At 37.5% G+C, this 24,572-nt stretch overlaps 1 protein-coding gene across 1 annotated transcript; it reads right to left on the reverse strand.

Moving 5' to 3' along the window:
• Positions 1–4,852: 4,852 nt before the first annotated feature.
• Positions 4,853–7,068, reverse strand: LOC147492505 (uncharacterized). The gene is made up of 3 exons (XM_086567533.1): positions 6,603–7,068; positions 5,742–5,935; positions 4,853–5,368 (listed from the first exon to the last, which is right to left on the reverse strand). Exons 1-3 carry the CDS (start codon positions 7,066–7,068, stop codon positions 4,853–4,855), a joined length of 1,176 nt encoding a protein of 391 aa, XP_086423659.1.
• Between the last annotated feature and the right edge of the window lie 17,504 nt (positions 7,069–24,572).

The raw sequence follows: 24,572 nt of genomic DNA on the forward strand, positions 1-24,572 counted from the left end.
TTCTTTGAATTTAATTTCGGTATAAAAGGTTATTATTTGGCAATTAATGAAGGGTAAGTGGCGAACAATTGAATAGGGGAGTATAGTTGATTTTCTACCTGAATTTACACATACATCCTTAAGTTACTATATAATCTTAAGGGTATAGATGGTAGTAAATTTTGAAATTACTAAGTAGTCCTTCTTAAAGGCATTGAATAATTGATTTTAATATTTTATTAAGGGTATTTCATGGTAGAAAAAAGGCTGGTCCAATTTAAATGTCTATGTTAATTATGGTATACTCTACTAATTTATATATATATATATATATATATATATATATATATATATATATATATATATATATATATATATATATATATATATATATACAGCAGTCCCTTTTCTAGCTCTCTCTTGTTATCCACATCAGCTGGGGTATTAAGTCCCCTTTCAAGTTTGTTGAGGTTGTCCACGTCAGCAGGGTTATTACGAAAAGTTAGGAGAAAAAAAATGCCGAAAGAATGTAAAATACGAATTGAATCAAATAGGAGGGGAAATAAGAAACAAAAAAACTAATTGTGAAACTCCTCCCCACACAAATATATTTTCTACTTTTCTATCAATAACCTTCGTGAAAAAGAATTTCCCAATTTCCTTCCAAAAACATAAAACACAAAGCCCTCGATTCATCAAGTAAATCAAACTAGATCAAATAGCTCACAAATTAATCTCATTATTTGTAATTAAATTCATACCTTTTAACATCATCACGAAGTTGTAACCGTAAGAAACCCCGATTGAGAGGACAATAAAAAAAAAGTCGAGAAAGTGCTCTCTCTTCTTTCAATTTTTGATTAAAGAATCGAGGTAACTCAATTTCTTCTTCTCTTCTCAATTTTTTGTTAAAGATGGAATGACCTTTGTTGTTTTAAAAAAACTCTCTCTCACTCACAAACAACAAGAACACTAACAAAGTCACCGTAATTCACATAAATTGTCTTAGGTAATCTTTAGTTAAACAAATGTGTTTATGTTTATTTAGGTTTTAATTGTTTCTTATCCTTAACAAACTCGATTATTAAATACTTTGCAGAGTCACAGTTTATGGGTGTTCAAAACTCCATCCAAATTGAGTACTTTGCCTCCTCAACACAATTATTTGTTCAAAGTTTAACAACGCACGATTTGTGTTTTTTTGTTTTTTGTTGTTGCTTTTTTTTTAAAAGTTTTTTTTAGTTATTTTTTAATAGTTAGACATTGTTGTTTCACTCTTTATAAGTTTATATATTTTTATCATAATATATATAAGTTGTATCAATAATTTTCGTTGTCGATGGTAACTAACAACTATTGCTTTAACTATTTAACTTAGCTTGTTGTACCTTGGGAGAAAAAAAGTTTTGTGATTTGTGCAACTCAATAGTTAAATGAGTTTATATTAAAGCCTATATTTAAAGTTAGTAAGGCCTATCAAAACAATTTTAATAACGCAATTAACACAAATACACAATTATGAGTTACCATCTTACTGAATCTATGATTCTATGAGGAAAGTTTTTATAAACAAATTCTAATAGGTTTACCATCTACTGAATCTTTAATGTTCATAAAGGATAATGCCGCATGAAGACTGAAAAAAAAAAAAAAAAAACTCAAGCGAGCTACCTGCGGGTAAAAAGTAAATTGTAACCTGGCTCAAGCTCCAAGTGGGCACCCCACGACCACTTGTACAATCCTGATATGATAAGACCTTTTGCTGAAAGATTAATTTTTTCGTGCGTCTTAAATGCAGAGCAGAACGACATCTTATGCAGGGGCAGAGTACAAATGGTAACTCTTATGGGGCATAAGTGACTAAAGGAACCGTAAAACAAAATCTTCCCAACTTGATGTCCATTATATTAATGGAAATGAATACATCTCGATTATTGACATTGCGGGTACGAAATTGGGACATCCTTCATTAAACTGCCATGGTGTTGAGTGCTACATCCGTGGGTTTTTTAACTGTGAACATTTTATTCCCATAGAAACACAATTTTGAGGTATATATAGATCAGTTAGAGGCGTAGCAAAGTTTAAAATTTTCTTTCTTTCTTTTATGTTTTTTTCGCAATTTTGTAGTTATACAGTTGTATTGTAAATTGTAAAATGTGGTATAGACACGCAATTTTGCCATGAAAGTGAAATAGTGTTTAGGAATCACTACCTTACCCCATACCATACTAGTGAATGCCCGTGCCAGTCGGCACTCTAGACACATTGCTTTTGAACAACACCCCAAGAGAGACCATCTCTATGGTAGCATTGGATCGATGATATAACCATTTCCAACAGTTTTATACATCATAACCATTTCATACGCATACTCAAGTGAGTTTAATTATTGCAATTCTATGCATTTCAGTTCTCACAAACCAACTCATTACACATACCCTTATACATTCATTAATTCAGTACATATCAGAATGAGAATGATGAAAATAAAGAGAGAGAGTCTTCAATTAAGAGCATCATCATTTAAAAAAAAAAAAAAAAAAAAAATCAGCAGAGTCTCCTTTGTATTTTCAACATTTCAAAAACCTAAATCCTGTCATAACCTGAAAATCAAACAATACAATTCTCATAGATCAACCATACCAAAATATATAACTTCATATTTATACATAACACAAATTACTTCTAAAACTAAAAGACAACTCATTAAATATTAAAGAAGACTTTGCATAATTTTTCACCTGGGGCTAATTCTAGTAATGAAATAGAAAAATAAAATAAAATAAATACTCCACGCCCACTTATCGAGTTCCTCATTTCTCTCATTCTCCCCTCTATGCATACTTTTCACACCATTCTGCTACCATATGGATAAATGCGCCATGGAGCAAAGACTACAATCATGTTGCTGAAAAATTATGGCAATTTAACTTGGTACCTGCAAACAAACCACATACACATGATTTTTTTAGACTTGATACATTTAGCATATTGTTTACAAAAGAGATGGTTCTCAAAATAAAATAATCTCTATTCTTATTTTTAAGTATCCACGCTATCATCAACAAAAAAAAAAAAACTATCATAAAAACTTACATAACATATATATGGATACAATATATTCTTTATTTTCTAAACCAATAAAAGTAACATTTTTTTAATTTCTCACTTGCCTTTTCTCATTGGTATCGATGTCCTTAGAAGAACTTCTTGGTATCACGACATTTGTAGTGCAATTTCTTACATTAGGTGGAAGAAAAACGGATATTCTTTTGAAGAAGTACATCCGGACATGGCCACATAGAGTTGCCCATGACTGAAAACCCGGTGTCCTCAAATCAATGCCAACATATTTCAATCGACCGGCCTTGCGACTTATTAATTGTCATGGCATAAGCTAGTCGAAACAGGAATTGTCGTCTTGATAGTTTGAAAGGCAACTCTGCATTTGAGGGAGCCGGAGATATTCTTGGGATGAGTACCGATTTCCAGCTTTCTCTCCGGTCAAAATTTTGGCTTGAAGGACTTTACTTTCGCACATTGAAGCACCATAAGTCGTGTCATATTGCAAAGGCCATCTTTAGGTGCTATGTTCCCCGAAAGCAACATTATAGGGCATCCAGGTTTTAACTTGAGATTGAAAGGTGGTAAGTTAGAAGGGTCGAGGGAGTTCATAAACTCGGTGGGATAGTGAGCCCCACTTGGATTATCAATATCATCTTCGATAATTTTATCTGCAGCCAAATACTCAAGCGCTTCACCAGGAAACAAATTTAGTGCAACCTCATTAATTGCACTCACATCATCATTACGGGCAGCAAGAATAGTGCGATCAGTTAAGAAATTTGGAGACGGTGTGTCCATAACATCCAATTGGGGATAGACAGAGAAGATGAGTTATTGGATATATTTTTTTTTTAAACAGCTAGGGGTTAGGCAGACCCCAACCTGTATTAGCTTAAACTCTTTGATACATCATACCTCTTGCATCCTCCTCCACTATTACAAACAGCTCATAGACAAGTGGAGGAGGAGTTAAAAACAAGCACCTAGCCTCACACCGGGATATATACAATCCGCTTTCGTACTAGACTTAGCCCGCCCAATCGGCTACTCTATTCATCTCCTCAATACATGAGTTACCTCCATGTCTCAAAGAGACGATGCTTTTCCTAATGGACTCGACTAGGTCCCAACAATACCAAGGACAGTCCTCCTTTCGATTAATCACATTTATCGCCATTTCCGACTCAACATGATCCTTTTACAGTTCATGTAGCAAGTCGCTATCGATCCCGCCTCGATCCCTTTTAGCTCTGTATAATCACTGACCTGAGATTGGTATTACCCATGTACACAATCAAAGGTGCTCCCTCATGGTTTCTCAGCCTCCCCATATCCTCGCCCCCGCAAAGCATTTACAACTCCATCCGAAGTTAATCTTTGTCGCGTGCCGGTGGTGGCTTTACCCATCGTCCTTTGTATCAACTCAACTTACGCTAACCAAGAGTTCAATCCCAAGAGCACTTATCATGTTTTAGTTTCCGCAGAATCGCCAAGTTTGTAAGTAAATCCTCATCCCTGCTTTACTATATCTCTGCTTCCGTGTGTGGGTCTTGCTTTTAAACTTCATGCGCTTTCTTTCATTCCGATCCCATAGACCGTAGCACAAATCGTCGTCCGAGGTTATCTCAATCGCGTAGAGTTTGGTGAGTAATTCTCGTGAGACGATACCATTCAAGATTTGACTCTTGCATTCTGACGCCTAGCCCCACCTTGTTTTCACCGCGCACCATACCTTTTGGGAGAACTTGCGTCAAAGAACAGGTGCTTTGAGTTTTCAGCTTGGTTTCCACAGCAGGCAGCACACCTAGATTGAGTGATAATCTTCCCCGTGGATCAACCGATCTTGTGTAGCCAAGCACCCTGCAAAGAGTTGCCACGCAATGAAGGAGTGCTTCGGTACTGTGTACTTCCCCCAGACCAGTTTGTACCACGCAACTCTTTGTCTCATACGTTTTAGAGCCACATACGCAGATTTTGTGGAGAACTTGCCATTGCTAGCTGGGCTCCAAACTACCACATCCTTTTCAAGATTTACATTGATAGAGGTCTGCAGTATACTCGTCTTTAGTTCACTGTCTTGAAGGAGTCTAACCAGCCCATTCCATTCGCCATTCGTAATAAGGAGGCTCACCTTTGCATCATCAGGCACCTGGAGCATATTTCTAGCTTGAGAATTATGGATCAGAAGCTTAGACGAAATCCACGGATCATGCCACAGACTTGTATCTTCGCCATTTGCGATCAAGCACTTTATATATTTCCGTGCAATCTTTCTGTGCTTGAGGATACTACGCCAGACCCATGAGCAGTCCTGTGGGATCTGCATAGACCAGAAATGTTTGTTTCCAATGTGATATTCCCACGTCCATTTTGTCCACAAAGTCTCTTCTTTACTCGCCACCTTGAACACAAGCCCACGAAGTCGCTCTATTCCACACACTCTCGATTCAATGACGCCAACCCACCTCCTTTTTATGCAACCTCAGAGTTGCATGACTTGCTTTATGCATTTTTGCTTGCATCGAGACTCCACTCCATAAAAACTGTTACATATCTTAGCCACTTTGTCCAAAGACGCCATCGGAGAATGAACGTCTTAGCCCAATAGATGTGAAAAGACGAGAGAATTGATCAGATGAGCTCGCATCACCTGCATAGGACAAGGCTCTATTCTTCCAATTTGACATTCTAACAGTGAGTCTTTCAATCAGTGGAAGACAATCCTTTGCATTGATTTTCGAAGCTGATAGCGGCAGGCCTAAGTACTTGATAGGGGGAGCAACTAACTGAATACCAAGTAACCCTGCTAGAGCTTCTCCATCATCTTTTGACATGCTTCCAGTAAGGATAGATGTTTTCATGATGTTAATCTGGAGCCCTGAAATAGCTGAAAATTGATCAATATAGTCTTTGACTGCTAGGATAGATCAAGCTTCCCTTTGGAAAGAGGAGAACATCATCTGCAAAACTCAAATGAGTTATAGCAATCCTTTTGCATCTTGAGTGAGGGCTGAAAGATTTGGAGGAGAGGCCTTGCTTTAACAGACCACCCAGGAGTTCCATGATCAGCACAAAGAGATAGGGGGACAGTGGGTCAGCCTTTGCCTTTAACCCTCTTTTTCCTTCAAAGAATCCATGTGGGCTTCCATTGATCAAGATAGAGAAGTGAGGGGACGTGAAGCTCATAGACAGCCAAGTTATAAACTTTGGAGGAAACTTGAACTTTTTAAGTACAAGGAGCATGGATTCCCAGCTAACAGTATCATAAGCTTTCTGGATATCTACTTTGATTGTACATCTCTTTGGTCCATGCTTTCTCGCATATCCTCTGAGGAGCTCATGCGCGAGAAGAAGGTTATCTTGTATTGCGCCCAGGGGACAAAGGCCGATCGATTGAGCTCAATCCAGCGATCCATATGAGGCTTCATCCCGTTTTACTAAGAACCTTGGCAATACACTTGTAAGTGACATTACAACATGCTATAGGCCTATATTCATCAACCTTGGATACAATAGGTTTCTTCGAATTAAACAAAGGAAAGTGGCATTTGTACCTTTATGTACTCTGGATCCCGAAAATGGACTCACAATGGCATTTAAGAAGTCACCTCCCACTATATCCCATGAATTCTTGAAGAAAAAAGCTGTATACCCATCTGGCCCCGGAGCTTTTGAGTCCTCCATAGAGAAAAGAGCTTTCTTGATTTCCTCATCAGTTATGTCTTCAGAGAGTATCTCAGCAGTCCTTTGATCAATAACTTCCCTCACTGGTATCCCATCCAACATCTCTTCAGAGCAAACGGCTTGAGAAGAGACTCCAATCAGCTCTTTATAAAAGGATATGAAAGCATTTGAGACTTGAGCAACTCCTTCATGCTTTACCCCATTCATGTCCGAAACAGTCCAGATGTTGTTTCTATTCTTTCTTTCTTTGATAGCCTGATGAAAGAATGCATTTCCTTTGTCTGCATAGTCGAGCCAGTCATTGTCTGCCTTCGCTTTCAATTCCATATACTCCATCTCAATAAGATTACATAAAAGCGTTCTCGGCTCCCTTTTCCTTTACACATAGCCGGTCATCCAAATGGGTTCAATCAAGCAGCTCTTTTTGTATACAATGCAACTCAGCCCTTGCCCTTCTGTTTTATATGTAAGTCGGACATATACTTCCTTGCCCATCCACGCAATCTATTTTTGAGTAACTTCAGCTTTGACGCTAATATATACATCGGGCTTCCGACTATCTCAGTACCCCACACTTCCTGCACCTCCGCCTTGAAGTCCTTGTGAAGAGCCCAGTAATTACAGAATCTGAATGGAATTCTGCCCCTTTCCAAGTCCACAAGATGCACCAACATGGGAGAGTGATCAGAGATACCTGGAGAGAGGAATTCAGCAGTTGCCTGAGCAAAGGCACAAGTCCACTCAATATTTACCAGCACCCTATCAATCTTTGACCACTTTCTATTGGCTCCAGTACCATAATTTGTCCACGTATAATAACAACCGGAAGCTTTCAGATCAAACAGCCCTGAGTCGGTTAGACAATCCCCAAAAGGTTCTCGTTTCCGAGCCCGCACTCATCGCCCCAATCCTTTCATGAGAGTATAACACATTATTAAAATCACCAAGCACACACCAAGGAGTAGTGATACTTCTGTGAAGCTGTGTTATATCCATCCATAATCCTAACCTGTCCTGACTACCATTACTTGCATAGATAACGGTGGAGAAGAACCAGGCTTGATTGCTAAGCACTGTCACCTTAACATGTATAAACTGAGAAGTTTCATGTAGCTTGTTCACTGACACTAAGCTTGGATCCCATAATATCCAAATTCTTCCATTCGGGTTGCACCCATAATTGTTCTCAAAACTCCAGCTGGGTGCACACACTCTACTGATCCCTACACTCTTTTTGCCTCCTTTACCTTTGTTTCCATAGACCAAAAAGCAAATCTTATTCTTCAAAATAAACTTGTTTATTTCTGCCGCTTTTTTGAGGTCATTAATACCTCTTATGTTCCAAGTGCAGAGCTTTACCATTACTACCTTTATCGTTTTTGTTTCTGACCCTTTAGGTCTACCCTTTTTCTTCTCAATCGAACCGTCCTTCCTTGATCCGGCCTTTTTTTTTTTTTTTTCTTCACAAACCAATGCATTCTCCTCAGCCCTCTTCGAGCACGAAGTTTTGGCTTTCGCTACTACTTCCTTAGGCATCACATGATCACTAAAGTACTCAACTAGCATACCCTCAGAAATATCATCCTCAATCTCTTCCTCACTATCAGCAAGCACCTGAAAGGCATTCTGTTCTCTTAAGTAAACCTCTTTTGTATTCTCACCATTTTCCTGGCTCTGTGTGGGCATCTTTTGAACATTTTCACTCAGCTGTATGCCACCCCTAACCTCTTCATACTCGTGTCCCCGAACAGCTCGAGGGTTAGAGTTGGGTTCCGGTATCAACCACTGCAAGGCCTGCCCCTCTGGCAACGATGTCGGGACATATTGTACTATATCAAGGCCCACATTTCCTCCCTCCATATGCTCACCATCCTCACATTCAGCATCCTCACATTCAGCATAGTTTGAACCTCCATCAGTAGTGATATCTTCCTGTCCAGTTCTATCCTCCTTACTGTGTGTTGCGCTCGCAGAGTTTGAACCTTTGGGTCTCCAGACTTGCTTTGGACGAGCAGGACAGTTGGAGTTCTTATGCCCAAACATATTGCATCTAGTACAAGATGCAGGCACCCATGGGTATTCTAACTTTAGCTCCACTACTTCTTCCCCCATTTTCACTGGGATAGAGTTCTTATAAGAGTAGTCAATAGGAACCTCAACACATATCTTTGCATAGTTCAGCCTCGTTCTTGCCCTCGTAGCCTCGTCCATACTCACTGGCTTTCCAATCAAACTCGCTACATAGCCAAGTCCATCTTCACCCATAATTCTTTTTAGGCAGATCCATTATCTTAACCCAAATGGGTATCTTTGTAATCCTATGCCTCTGAGACTCAACTTCCCGATTCCATCACCGCCCGTACACAAACGATTAGATCCGCAATGAAAATGGGATCTGCTTCGAAGATTTGTTTCCTGTCTTCATTAAGACTAAACTTGAAATAAAACAGTTCCTTATCCAGAGATAGAGTAATTTCCTTTAACTTTCCAGATTTTTGACAGAGTGGATTTAACAAGCGGAAAAGGCACCTCTTTTCTACAAAAAACCACTACATAGTCACTCCAAGTGGAGACACCCTTCTCCGAATACTAGTTGGTATCTCAGCTATACCATCCACTAGATGTGTTTCAAACATCTCGAGAGGTATGTGAACTATGGAGCCTCCATTGAACAATGAACTCCATGAGCCTCTATTACGAGGCTAGGCGAAATGTGTGATGAGCTGGGGAGGTGGGAGGAGAAGGAAGTCCCGACATTTTGGGAGAGGAAATACACGAGCTGTAGAGAAGAGGAGGGCTTTCTCTTCTAAGCCGCAAGAGAAGTGAGGAAATGGCGGTAATCGCTTGGTCAAAGGGTCAAAGAAAACAAAAAGGAAAAAAAGAGATAAAACCTCAAGAAACCAACGAGAGACTTGAGGGAGGAGACTAAAAATAGTCAAAGCCTTTTTTAGTCCCCATTTTCCGCATTCTAAAACCTGATCTTGAAAATTAATCTACCTCACTTGCGTATTCCATTCGGCAATTGTACTCTCTGATGTTGGCGTATTATTACCTAAAAATTTTACTGACTTTGCTAATCGGCACATGTTACTTATTACTTATGCATTTCATTTCATTTAAGCCAATATCAAGCATGACTCCGAGTGGTCCAATCAGGCATATTTTCGACCAAAATTCCACTCGGATTTCTTTAAAGCGACTCCACTGGACTTACAAATCCATAGTCATCAAGATCAATTAGGGACCTATCCATGGAAGAGTGAATTTCTTGTTTTAGACAAAGGCTGCAGGTATGGGATCAATAGTTCAATACTTGTATATATGTAGGCCGTTCCATTTAAAGACAAATTCTCATCTTCTCATGTGAAGCCATTAACTTCGTGAAAAATCACTCAACAACCAACATAATTATCACATCACTACTTTTACACACCACCCCCCCCGCGATCCTTCATTAAATATAGTATTATAGTGAAAAATTAAGGATAAAAGGAAACTAACATCTCTCGCGATTCTCAGAAGTCTCCATACTCTTTTTTTCAATTCTTGTCCAAAATAAGAACATCTTTCCGCCTCACCTTCTTGTTTCTCTGTCTTTCTTTGTACCGGTGTCTTCCGGGGTCATGGGATCACCTTATAATATGACTTCATGGATTATAATGTTTATGATGTTTGGCTTTGTAACTTCAGATGACTTGAGTAAGGACGAGAGATGAATAATTGGTTAGTGTATCGAAGAATGACTTGAGTAACTTCGTAGATGACTTCAGATGTCTTTTGTTGTATCGATGTCTGCAGGAGAGAAGCGGTGGACGGAAAAGGCGATCAATAATTGGTTAGTGTAGCTACCGTTACTTCTTCAATGGCTACTCAATCAAGAAGACATGATGATTCACTTTTGGGATTTGGGGATTTTGGAATAAGGGGAGTTCGAGTCGAAAATGGTGTAAAACCCAAATGAGAAAATGGTGAGAAGATTTGTTTTGGTAAAAAAAACCCGAAACTAATGTTTTTTTGGGCTCGAATCCACGCCGTGGGATTTTGCTAGAAATGATCCTGACCGTTCTTTGTTATAGTTTTGTCTTTTAGTGCAGAAAAAAATCCCTATCTTATTAGATAGATTGTACCACCTCACTTTAGCTCTTGCCCATATCACTCTATCCTCTACCACATACATATTAATCTCTATTTTCCGTATCATACTCTTCAGTGTACCTTGAGGGAGATCTTGTACTAGTGTGTTCCATTGGCCATTTGAAATCAGAGAACTTACTCTTGCATCATCTGGGATCTGTAACATGTCTATTGCACCTTGTAAATCATTTAAAAGCATTCCATCAATCCATAGGTCATGCCACACAGAGATAGTGTCACCAAATGCAACACCTATACTTTATAAATCTGATGGCAATCTTCCTCATTTCATTCCAGAACATTCCTCCAAACCCATGATCAATCTTTAGGAATTTTCAAAGTCCAAAAGTTATTTTGCCTAATGTTTTGAGTCCACATCCATTGTACCCATATATTATCTTCTTTCCTTGCTACTTTAAATACCAAATCACAATATATTAGATGTTTGGTTCCAAATTTTAAGGTCAAGGATGTTAAGTCCTCCTTCTTTCTTTGTCTTTGTTGTACACTTCTTGCTAGCATGTTGCATCATATCGTCATTGACATCTCTGGGCCACTCCATAAGAATATGTTACATATTGTTGTTATTTGCTCCAGCACCACATTAGGGAGAAGAAATGTTCCTAACCAGTACACATGAAATGAAGCTAATACAACGTGTATCAGTTCAAGCCTCCTTGCATGTGATAGGCATCTTGCTTTCCAGTTCTTTATTCTCGCAGTTATCTTTTCAATCAAAGGCATACATTATTTGATTCCCAATCTAGCTTATGCCATTAGAAGTCCCAAATAAATGATATAACGTTTCACTAGTTGGACGACCCTCATTGTTCAGATAACAGTTTCCTTTCACCTTGATTTAGTCTTATCAATGTTAATACTCAACCCTGTGTAATATGTAAAGATCTTAAAAGTGTTCTTGATTGCCGCTTCAAGAGATTGGATATCACCTTTGAAGAATAAAGGAATATCATTAGCAAAACATAAGTTAACCACCTTAAGTCCACTATACCATAATAGGCTATTTGCAACACGCACCTTTTTTGCTTTGCAACACTATTTTAACGTTGGTAAGTTGCCTACGCTATATAAGCGTTGCGAATGTTGATAAGTGTTGCTTTAATTTGGAGGAATTTCAAGAATTAATTTCTAACGCTTTCAAATTAAGCAAACCGTAGGGTAAGTGTTAGAAATTTGAAATTTTGGGCGAAAGAGGGAAACGAAAAATCGCGCTCATTATTTCGTCGAAACATAAAACATAACCTCTCTTCTCTCATCTCCCTCTCGCTGCCGCTACCCTCTCTCTTCCACTCCCTTCTCTTCTCTCAATCCCCCCAGTACCGAATTGAGGTTAGTATTTTACCACAGAAAAAACCAAATAAAGTTCAAAGCTTTGATTTCATTTTTTTCCTCATATTAAATTTCAAAGCTTTGATTTCGGTTTTAGGTTCCGGTTTGGGATTTTGATTTTTAGGTTATCGCCCACCACCATAAAATCGTCGATTTTGATTCTGGGATTAACTTTTTGTTTTGTTGAAATTGTGATTTGTTTTTAATTGATTATAAAAAATCTGTGTTTTATTGTAGTGAATGATTTCTATAGTATTTGAATGATTGATGGACTAGGGTTTCACCTTTACTAATTAATCTTTTGTTTTACATTATTTATAGACTTGAACCTTTGCCAGTTTACGTTTTATCGGTCACAACATTTTCCCTCGATTGGCGTGTTTGGATCGAATACGCTTCTAAAGCCATTGATTGACAAAGTGGGAACCTTATTGGAATCAAATGCAAAGATGGGATTGTTATGGTCGATGGAACTTTCTTCTTTTCTTTTTCTAAATAAAGCCTTTTTATTATTAATTCATTTTCTCTCTAGGGTGTGGAGAAGCTCATTGCTTCTTAGATGATGTTAACCGGTTCTAACCGAGAATTCACTCGTTCATCGCCATTCCGCATGGTATAGTATGTTCAAACTAACTAGTAATTCACCGTCCGCTGTTTTATTATAATTGTTGTTACTTGTTTCTTTGTAAGGAAAGTTTAGTCTACTATCATGTATTTTACTATTTAATTGATTTGCCCTATGCAAGCAGTGTGTGGCGGATTAGCAAGCGGTGATGGGAGACAAATTGTCGTGAAGAACGAAGTCTGAAGCAACTAATTATGAAAGGTTAGCATCTTGACTAGAAGCTTAGGATGCAGGGATAATTTCTCATATTTTGAGCAGAGATTACCTCCCTACAAATCTATAACAGGCTAAAACTTTTTTTAATTGTAAGGAGTTTAAAAGAGCTGCTCATGTTCTTCGTGACGAAACGGGAAAGAAGGTTGTTTTCTTACGGTGTTACGCCATTTATCTGGTTAGATTTTTATTGGAAGTGATGTAAATTCTGAGTAGATGAATTTTCAAGAAATTCAATCCACAGACAGCGCCATTGTAAAGGATACTTTTGGTAATCCTTACAAGTATAGGTATAGTGAGGAGATTGGGATGATTAGATAGGGTTGACCGAGTTCGTATGGACGAACTGCCTATGTATCAAGTTCTCTCTCTAGGGGGAGACTCGAATCAGGTCAGACGTAGTTCCTCATCCTTTTTATATAAGCAAGAAGCCCATTCCCGTTGCTCTTCTCCTTTAGCTCAGATCCAGATTTTCAGGTCACTTATGAGCCATGAAGGCAAGTTATGAAGAATCAATGAGCTGCGTGCCTGAAGTTGCGGTCTTGATAGTTGTAATAAAGGCTTACATTACGAGCCGTTGTGGGGCGAGAGGAATGGGCACTGTGGAGATCGCTTCTTGGTGAGATTGTCTACTCGTCTCAAGTCACTTGGAAGCGAGCTCGTAGGTCGAATATAAGAGATCGGTTGGTGGTGACATCACTCTGGGTGCGAGTTGAATAGGTTGCTTGCCTAAGTCGAGTTGCTATGTAGCGAGCTCTGAGGACGAGGATACGAGGTTGGTTGTTTATTCTGTATATGTTGGACACGTATGTGATATTCATTGGATCTAAATATTACTCCCTCACAGTTACCATCAAAATGTTGTGGCCATGCATCAATAGCAAGCTGATTGAAGGAAGTGTGCATTGTCCAAGCATTACAAAATCTAAAGGGATAGGAAGTTTTGGTAACCTGAAACCATGTTATAATAAGAGGTGTATGGTCAGAGATTCCTCAAGGAATAAACTCTGCAAATGAGGTGGGAAATGAGAGCACCATAATGAGTTAACCATCACTACACCAAAAAAGGTTTTTACTAACAGCTATATCCGTTACTTATATTTTTACTAACGCTTATATCCGTTAGCTCTGGGGTGTTACAGTTACTTAGGTAAAATTTAGTAACGGATATAACTGTTACTTTAATTAATCTTAGTAACGCTTATATCCGTTACTATAATTCTTTGTAACGGATAGCCAACTGTTGATCGGCAGTTTAATCTATTCATTTCTAACGGATATAAGTGTTACTAACGTTTGGCGCTGCTTTAGTTACTTTTATGGCGGGAAATCAATTTTCATATGTCACAGATATATCCGTTAGTAATAGATGTGCCACTTGCTATTAATATCAATATGTGTAACGGATACATCCGTTAGTAATAAATGTGCCACTTGCTATTGATATCGATGTGTGTAACGGATATATCCGTTACTAAATTTTTGTCGATTAAAAAATATATATATATTTATTTTTTTTTTCCCGGGTCAAAATGTCAAAAAAGTTCACCACATTACATATGAATATTCCATCTTATAGAGATATCACATTCCACAAACTTAATCAACATATAATAACAAAAAACAAAACCACTAATCAATTAAACATTATTATAAAAATATAGACACTAGTCCAAATCCCAATTTACAAATCAAACTTATATAGAAATGACTTCACCTAACCTAATCTTGGGATGTCTAATATGCTGTCATAGAATATCCCATTGTATTGTGGTCATCGGTCGTGCTTTGCTTTATTGCTCTCTCGAGTGTTCCCCATCGTTTTAGGGGTGCACATCTGCAATTCCCATAACTTCTCCCACGATATCACCACTTATTTGACAAAGCCTGGCAAGAATTGAAATATCTGAGAAACATTGACACAGGTGTGTGTTGGTTTCTGACATGGCAACCTATATGAAGTAGGACATAGTTAGGTAAAAAAATATTTCAATCCTCTAGTTACACAAATATTTCTTGGGGTTAAAACCTTATAAAGCGCCTCCTTACAAGGAAATCAATGCTAGGGGCATCTCATGGAATTGTGACTATATGTTAACAGAGAGTGTTCTTAGTCTATCAGGGTAACCACAATTAGAAATTTTATGCGTCAATGTGTTTGTGTCCACACGGATATGCGGATACTTATCTTATTGGGCACATATTAGCATTTGTTTCGGAGACACAACATAAACCTTTCCCTACTAGAAAGATTTTTTTTTTTGCAAGAGTCAATTCATTATCGAGGCTTTCAAATATGAAGTGTCCATGTCACATAGCTTAATGTGCTACTAAAGTACCAAAGAGAAAGGCCAAACCACCAAGGCAATGCCTTGCAATTTATCCTCTTTGCACCTAATACTTGTTCGCAAAGACAATATTATTTCCTTAAATTCTAACATAAGCATAAGAAGTTTGTAACATCAATTGTTCGAACGAATCATTTAGCACAATAAACCACATCCCTAGTTGCTCAAAAACGACATAAGTTTTCAAAGTTGGTACAAAGTTACCCGAGTACTCACCGAGATCTGGCAAAAATGGCACCTGCCCGGAACCCTTGCTCTTTGCGCTAGCTATAGAGGGTAGACGTGATCCTAAAGCAGATGGTCGATAAACAACATTCAAAATTCTAGTATGCTCGACTTGATCCCGTAGATCACTTAACCAATTAAGATGATGCAAAGTTGACACGTAAGAAATTTAAGGATTCTGATGTTAGCTAGCATGGTATGATAAAAGACAATCACAAAAACCACTCGCCATAAGCAGAACGGGAGAATCATGGAAAGCCAGCTCTTCCACAAAAACTGGACTTGCTTCCCTAGGATTAAAACTTGCACTAGTGGTTGGAGCTATCCACTGACAGAAAGGGGAGGAGTACCGGCCGAGCGCCATGAATGAATAAGAAATGTACAGCCAGGGAATCCATGATTCTGATCACAATTCATTCAGGGAATCCATGAAGGAACAATTCATTCAGGGAATCCAAGGACAGAGGATCAAGTTCATAAGAAAATACCTGTGATGATACTGCACATAGAAGGTAGAAACAATGGTAGTTGCGCTCAGGATCGGAAATTTGACAAACACGAGATCTTTCAAGAAGATAATTTCTAATAGTAGCTCATGAAGCTACTATTAGAAATTATGTCATATGGTATCTGGAATTTACCAACACTCATATTTTAAGGCTATATTTCTTTAAATGTACATAAAATAATATCGTAAAAGTCACCATCACGGAGGGACTAGTCGTCGTGCAATGAGACTTGCCGCCGTGGTTTGCTAAATCAAGCACAAAGTCATCGGTTATTTTATGGCCAAATTTAGCCACAAAAATGAGAAATAACATTGTTTTTCTAGCATTTGACACAACAAAGTTGGGGATGCTCTTATCCAAGTACCGCTTTGTGATATCAAAGGATAATACTCTGCAAAACCACAAACCATTGTGATATCATTATTTGCGGTGTTTATACTGCACTATAAACAATTCCCCGCCGCCTACGATATTGACATTTATCCTTGTTTGCAGGTTATGGGATGAACGCCTAATAATTTTCAAAATAACTTGTAAAGTAATTACAACACATAAATTGTATATAAAACTTCTCGACGATATCAATCTCAAACATACCTGCTTCTTAAGCTCATTTACACCATCAATATGGGAAAGAGCATCAACTCTGCCAACAATGAAATCATTCCCTGAACATTGTTTGAAATAGCTATTCAATTTTTAACAATATATTCAACACACGGGAAAATTATCTCTGAATTTGCTATAAAGACTATAGGAATTGCAATAGAAGGCTTTCAACATACGATAAAGGAGAATCTGCACGGGACTTTTGTCACGGAAAAAGACGCTGAATCCATGGACGCCACTACTAATAAGATAGGCTTAGGATGTCCCACGATGTAATACTAATTGGCGGGAGTGAAGACAAGACACCGCCTTTCGGATGTCGAAAACAGGCAACTAAAGGTTATAAGTAAAAAAAACAATGGAATGGTCCTTCAACAAACAAGCGACTTCATAGCATGTAATATTACGAGGGCGATATAGAAACTAAAATGTTCGTGTCATGACCAACATTAAGAAACATTGGCTTATACACCGAGAAAGCATGAAGGTATGGGAAAATTCCAGTTGCAACAAATCAGATCAATGAGAAATATTAGGAACTAGAAAAGACATTGAGTAAAACCATCCCATATGTCAATATTTTGGCAAATCAAGATATCCACCATTGAAAAAATCGTACTAAGTCCAGACAGAGTAAACTTCAATTCACATAATGTTACATATATAGCTTAAGCATTATACTTTCTTCTTCTCTAAAGATTCTTCATATTTTTCAGAAAAGCGTAACACATAAAAAATCTCCATCAACATAAAATCTTGAAATATTTCAAAATTACTAAATCATGTCAATCGCTGCCCCCTCTTACTTAAACTAAGTGTGGCCTAAATTTATTATGAACCTCCCAAAATCATAATATCTCTCGAGATTTTGGAACTTTCTTTATTCTCAAATATGGATAAAAAAATTGAAACATTTTTACAAAGAAAACAAGGTTTTCATGTAGTATTTCTATTATCGCCGTACCAATTAAAATCAACCCCATTATATATCTCATTATAATCTCAATTAAACTCCTATTTGTAACACATGCACAGAGAGATAGAGAGTACGATTTCTCACCAGTAGCCACCCAAAGGCAAACAAGATCACGCCTTTGACAAGATTATGAATCATGGGTTCCCGCCTTCGTTGTCTAGTTAAAGATATCAAATTTAATGTGGATTGTTAAAGTTGAAGGACCTTATATAAAGCTTCCACCTAAAGTTATCAATATAAGAGTAAACATTTTACCTGCATCACAAGATCGAACTCATTCACGTCTACACTATATGCTCGCTTGTTCTTCTCATTCTTACCAGCAATCTGAAAATTTATAAGGAATTTCAGTATATAGAATCTGAAATACAAGCAAGAATAGATGACAATCAACATAATCTAGACACTTTCATTCCATAGATTGTGAGCAAAGAAAATCACTCTCCAGTGGGCATGCATGTGCCAAGAACAAGAAGATGAGGTCTTTACATTATTAGTTTATACACAATGGTTCAAAGATCAACAGCCATTAAAGGTCTTTTTTTCTGAGTTTAATGTTTCACAAACTTAGGTAACACCGTAACACAATAATTGGACTACTTATATACAAATACTTATATAACTGTGTTGGTCTTAACACTAAACTCGTACATTCTTCAATGTTGAGCATTAACTTATTAAATTGTGGGGAAATATACTAATCTATTCCCATTGGGAAAACTCAAAGTTGTAGGATATAGAAGAGATCTTGATGAATATAATTTTTTCTATGCAAACACTAAATGAGAGCGTCTTTAGAAAGATACCAGCAAGATCTTCCTAAAGATACCGTGATCTCGAGAATGCTATTTTCTCGATACTCACCAAACTTGATGATATGAAACATACAAGTTGTAATGGATTCAAGATGTTCGATAGAGATGATATGAGATATCTAACAAAAAGAAATCACTAGGATTTGACTTGCTTACCCCCACCATAATGATTCAATTATTCGAGAGAATATCCGTGTTTCAATTCTTTCCAATGCACTTGTAAATGTGTTTGGATCCTCCCGATCGTCAAAATCATTGGTAAACTTAAAATTCCTTCCCTTCTTTCTATGGGGAGACACCTTCTCGTTTCATTAATGAAGATCTCTTTTTGTTTGGCTTCTCGATTCATTGATTTCAATATAGGGTGTAGAGGGAGCTTGTAGTCGAACTTCTCATCGGCTTTGTTTGATGCTTGCTTGTAAGACAACTGAATTTGACAACCGTAAAGTTAACCTATTTTTTCAATAAAGCAGTCCAAACAATGAACCGACCGAGAAGTGGAAGAGTTCACGAGAATTAAATGTGCAACAATTGGGATATGATAACAAAGAAACAGTTTGGAGAACATCTAAGCTAGACATATTGGTTTGTAAAGTTTCATCGCCTTTTGTTTGCAAAAAAGCTCAAAAGCCACGGAACCGCGGCTGAACTTTATGAGAGCCATGTGGTTGAACGTAAGTAGAGGGACGCGCTTATAAGCAGGAAAGAGTCTAGATACACTTGATGTCTTGACCGCATTCAAACTCGCAAATTTAAAATCTGGGAGGTGTATTGATGAAAATTTCAAGGAAGAAAAACAACAAAGAGTGAGTTTATAATGAACCTTCGGACATCAGATGCACATGCTTTCACAACCAAAACTAATCCGAAACAAAGCGGTTTTAGCAAAGACTCTCTCCTTTAGTCACGATCCATTTCTGCAAGCATGTAAGTATAACCTGGAAAGGCGTCGAGCTGGAGCATAAACCCTATTTGTCGAATTCCCATGCTCTGCGACTATCGAGTAAAGAGAGACCTCAACTGCAGCAGCTTCTCTTAGATCTCTCTCAAGTTTCTCTATTTTACACTCTAATTCTCGAGCTTTACCATCGGTGAAGCTATTTCTTACATCTTTACGACCAACTAGAGTGTCTTTCTTTTCAAAATTCCTGAAGGTATTAGCACCACTACAAAAGTCAATCAAGACATCAATTTCCTTTATTTCTTCATTGAATGGACTGTTTTTAGTTGACTCATTGCTTGTAGCTGAGTCCAAGCGTGTTTGAATAGACTTTGGATGCCTCGGTTTCTTCCTAGGGAAAGTACCACTTGCTGCAATACTTCCTTCATTACAGCACGGAAGTGTAGCACTAGAAGATGTTATGAACTTTTGGGTAGCATCCGTGAAAATTTAGCGGATCCCTTGTCTTCTCAGTAGAATCATTTTTCCTTTCTCGCTTTGTTCTTCTTGTCCTTTCTCATGCCACCTCTCACCATTTTTGCTCTCTATAGGAGCAGACGCTATAAAAGAACTTCTTACTTCCATTCCGTGCCAATTAATGCTTTCATCCCAAGCTCTGTTGTCCTCTGTTCGAATGACAAATAGAGTTATCGAAGCTTCACAAGTGGTCGTCTTCTCACCCGCATGAGGATCTTGCTCGAGCTTGCATGTTTGGCTACAAGAGAATTGGTGTTGAAACCCTTTACAAGTTGTTGAGCATTTTCTTTAAACTTGTTTCTGCCTTTGACAATCTTTTCATGAACCGGCCGAACCAAATCAGCCCCGTCCAAACTTCTCCTGTTTTTGTTGGATATCACATCTGCATCTGTACCTTCAAAACCAACAATGGGGGAAAAATTGAGGACTTACTTTTTCTTATGAGCTAAATGATGTTAATCTTTCTTCATGGTTCTTAACAAAAGAAATATGCTCCTTTTTAGCTACTACACAATCTGAGACTATATATCCATAGGTGAAAAAGGACTTTCATAACGAAGTTTGTAACATGTTCATCATTTGTACAGTCTACTTGAAAGCCATCCTCTCCAAGAACCCCTGACCGCTTCCCTCTTTCAAGATATGGCGTATGGCTCACCGGGAGCGTCTTTGAATCTTTGTGAGTTGGCTAAAGGCCTAGCTGAATCTTGAGGATGAGGATGATAGTAACCATATGATTCATGTGGATAACCACCGAGACGACCGGGGGTCCATAAGGAGGCATACTAGGCGGTCCCCGTACCAAAGTCCATCGGGAGGATTATGAGCAGGAATCATGTGATAAGGGTCAAAATGCTGAGGAGGCATATTGTGATTGGGATACGGTAGGGTTCTCTCGCCACTTATCACCGGCCGGTGGCACTCCTTCTCCAATATATGGAAAGTTGTCTCTTTTCCAAGTATTAACAGATCCTTTATCGGTGGTTGCATCTGCAGATTCAACTTCTTAAAATACAAGACGAAAACCAAAATCGTTCAATTAAAAAATCTCAATTCTATCATTTAGAACTTCAAATTCTAAAATTTCAAGCGGATGACAATGGACCGCAGCCTCTTGTGTCATTGTAATTCTTTAAAAAGAACTCCAAAATTTCAAATGAAGGATATCAGTCACGGTGCCCGGATAGAATAGTTAAACATAAGCATACCCACCCGATTCATGAAACTTCAGATCTCCCTTTCGGTGTTCTAGTGCGCCTTGAGGTCAAGCGGAGTTGACCACGTCGAGACACGGAACATGTGATTACAATAATTAACAACTAATGGAATCTGAGAAAAAACCCACGCATGGCCGCGATATGAATAGAGAAAAATCTATGAATAGAGAAAGTGACCCTGAAAAACCAACAACTTGTTACATGATATGCAGTCATATTAAACAACCGAGGAACATTAAACGAGCAATATACCCATGCTTCATGAGAGCGAAGTAAAAATCTGGGCTCTGAGAGCTAAACGAGCTAGATATCGAGGTTTCTAAATTTAAAATACAAAAAGGGATTCTTGAAGGAGTCTGATTTTCAGTGGGTTTTGAGTTGGTATGATGAACACCCTATGTTTTTTTTTTTATAAGGTCAATGATTAACAATATTAGCTTTGATGGTAATTATAAATCTTAAATTGTTTCCCTTAACAATTTTTCAGAAAGAGGCAACAAACCCTAAAACTGAAAAAATGTCAAGAAAATTAATACTCTGTTGTTCAAGTATGGACTAATTTCTTATACGCAAAAAACTGGAAATGACCACCTTACATTAAATATTAAAACATAAACTTAATGAGGTAAATATGCAAACCTTGCTGATCATGCGACTCGGTATTCTTTTTCGATTACCAAGTGTTGGGAAATCTCGAAACTCAAATCAAACCCATCAATCTTGGAGGATGGCACTCCTACAGTGCAATGTAATTATCGAAAATAATTAGACTAAGCATGATGAAATCAGACTTTCTAATTGCGGCATTGACAGAATCATATATTAAACAGCAAAAGCAAGCCATAATGTTCCAGCAAACCGCGATAGCTGAGAGCTCCAAGGTCTTGTTTCTGCACTATGAGGACGTGCTGCCGCCATTGATGTTTCTGATTGTTTACAATTCAACATATCCAAACTCATTGATAAACATAAAATGAATAGCTTACCTACGAAATGAACGATGAAATCAAAACGTAAGTAAACTAAAACTTTTCTTATGATCCTTATCAAAGATTTCTCTACTCTCAATCCTATGAGATATAGTGGAGTAGGAAGTTCGTTCCACTCCTAGTGCTCTAGCATGGAATTGTTTTCTAATCTAATTAATCGGTCTTTAAGTCAATGAGAGTTTTACGAGGGGGAATTATACTATGATGCAATATGAAAAGCAATATGTTGAATGTCACTACGAAATATATGGAAATACTAATGTTCTTGAATCTAAGATAAAGAATTAGAGGGGAATTGAATCCACCTCGAATCCAACTTAATCACCTAGAATAGACTGTTGTAATCCAATTCTTACGTTCTTAAGGTAAGAACTGCTCGTTCTAAGCCCTAATTAACATGGCATTTCTACCAATTATAATTAGCATGTGAGGTCGTCCACCCATTCTCATGGCTAAACACACGACCTTCTAGAATGGAATAGACTCTACAACGCTTCTACACTATATCTAACTAAGTTTTCATCAAGGCTTCATCAACCCCTCTAATGGAGGTTTTAGCCTTGATTCATCAAACCATCATTTCCCATTGAAATTGAATACAACATATTACAAAGATTCTAACTTTATGAAATTTAACTAAACAATAATTGAAATCTAATTAATTAACTAAGAATGAAATAAGAACAAGAATTTAAACTAGATCTATAAATGCAAATGACAAAAATCGAAATTGAATAATAATAACTATTTTATTTATCTAATTAAATGACGAACAATCATTCAAGGAATTAAATAAAACAAGATATGAAACTAATTAAATTAAACTAATTAAATCTAAGGAAAACTAGATCTAGAATTAATTAATGGAGGCTACTAATCTAATCTTTAATCTAGGTCTAACTATCTACCATTAACAAAGAGTGAAGCTTTGGTTTTATACATTCAGATCCAAAAATCGTGCATGGGCTTGGAGCCATGTTTTGGGCCGAGAATCGTGCCCAAAACCCAATTCTTTCAAATCCAAAAGGCCTCTTCAGCTGCAGTTGGCTTCAATAGACTTTTCGTCCACTTTTGCTCCTCTGATTGGGTCAAGGCTTAGACCATTGGAAAGCTCTTTCCGAGCCGGTCGTTTTGACATAAGGTAGGCCCAATTCGAGGTCCGAGTCCAAAGATACGCCTTCGGGAAGTTCTGTGACTTTGTGTGTTGTTTACGCGTCGACTTTTCAGCTTTTGACCGGGCTTTAGAAAGGCTTTGTCTTCTTGAATCTTGACCTTTAATCACAGAACTCCTTAGGCAACCGACCTTTGCTTCTTTATCTCGCTAAAAGTGGCACATTTCTGCACATAATGGACTTTGAAGCTTGAAATGCATAAAACACGAATCGGTATTAACTCTTAATTATTACTCATAATTGGTCTAAAAGTATGATGGTTAAGGGGGTTAAAACTACAGTTTTGGGCTCTTATCAAACCACCCCAAACAGCATTTTGCTTGTCCTCAAGCAAAGATGAGAAATTAGAATAAGTGACCAAAATGGAGTTCTATCTACTCGTTTTACTGAAAAGGATTGCATTGACCATATCACAACAAGGCCTTAAACCACTAGGAATTCCCTAGTGGGACGAAGTTATAGCCTCGTGAGAGTTTTCCAAAGAAGGTACTCACAAACTTCATCTATACTACAACGACTAAGAAATAAAACTATTGTTTCCTTATTCATGCTCTAAATTAACTATACCTCTCACTAGCAATGCATATAGAGTAATCAAGTCGAAACTTAAGCTAATATATGCATAATAATCAATCATCTACTTAATAAACATATATACAATGAGTAATGCTATGAAATGCAAGAATGTGTCCTTTTCTCAAACTTTGGAATAAGCGTCCTTAAGTAGGTTCTCACATAAAGTCAAGACAAAAATCACTCTGATTTTTCTACTCAAGTTTTGCTACTCCGATTAATGCGGTGGGCATACTTTACCTTACAATCTCAATGACACACAAGGAAGCCGAAGTTGATCAAACACATCTTCCACTTACTATCCCACTAACCTATTCCTAATTGAGCTAGAGGTCTTTATTAGGTGTCAAGGGGATTAGGAGATGGTTTAAGAAGGAAGGAAATTGATATTCAAAAGGGACAAGTCTGAGATAATAGAGTCTTCATATTATGTAACTAGAGAAAACCTTGTTATTTACTTTTGCTTCTACGCTTTGTTTCCATCCTTAGCCATATTTTTTTCCTTTTTCTTTGGCTTTTGACTCATTTTATTCTATTTTTTTGGAGTTTTTATTTTATTTCTATTTTATTTTTCTTTTCTTTGGATGGAAACTTCTTTTATTTATTTTCTGAAAGTAATTAACTAACTTTTTGTTTACCATGTGTTTTTTCTCTTCTTCTTTCTTCCT

The sequence above is a fragment of the Coptis chinensis genome, chromosome 6 (assembly GCF_015680905.1).
Source record: "Coptis chinensis isolate HL-2020 chromosome 6, ASM1568090v1, whole genome shotgun sequence".
In the NCBI taxonomy this organism is placed as follows: Eukaryota; Viridiplantae; Streptophyta; class Magnoliopsida; order Ranunculales; family Ranunculaceae; genus Coptis; species Coptis chinensis.

Coding starts and splice junctions, on each gene's coding strand:
- LOC147492505 (XM_086567533.1), bottom strand. CDS start 7,068: ATGGAGTATATGGAATTGAAAGCGAAGGCAGACAATGACTGGCTCGAC. Junction 5,936..6,602: donor GGGATCCAGAGTACATAAAG/GTACAAATGCCA, acceptor ATCAATTTTCAG/CTATTTCAGGGCTCCAGATT. Junction 5,369..5,741: donor CACTGATTGAAAGACTCACT/GTTAGAATGTCA, acceptor TGGTCTATGCAG/ATCCCACAGGACTGCTCATG.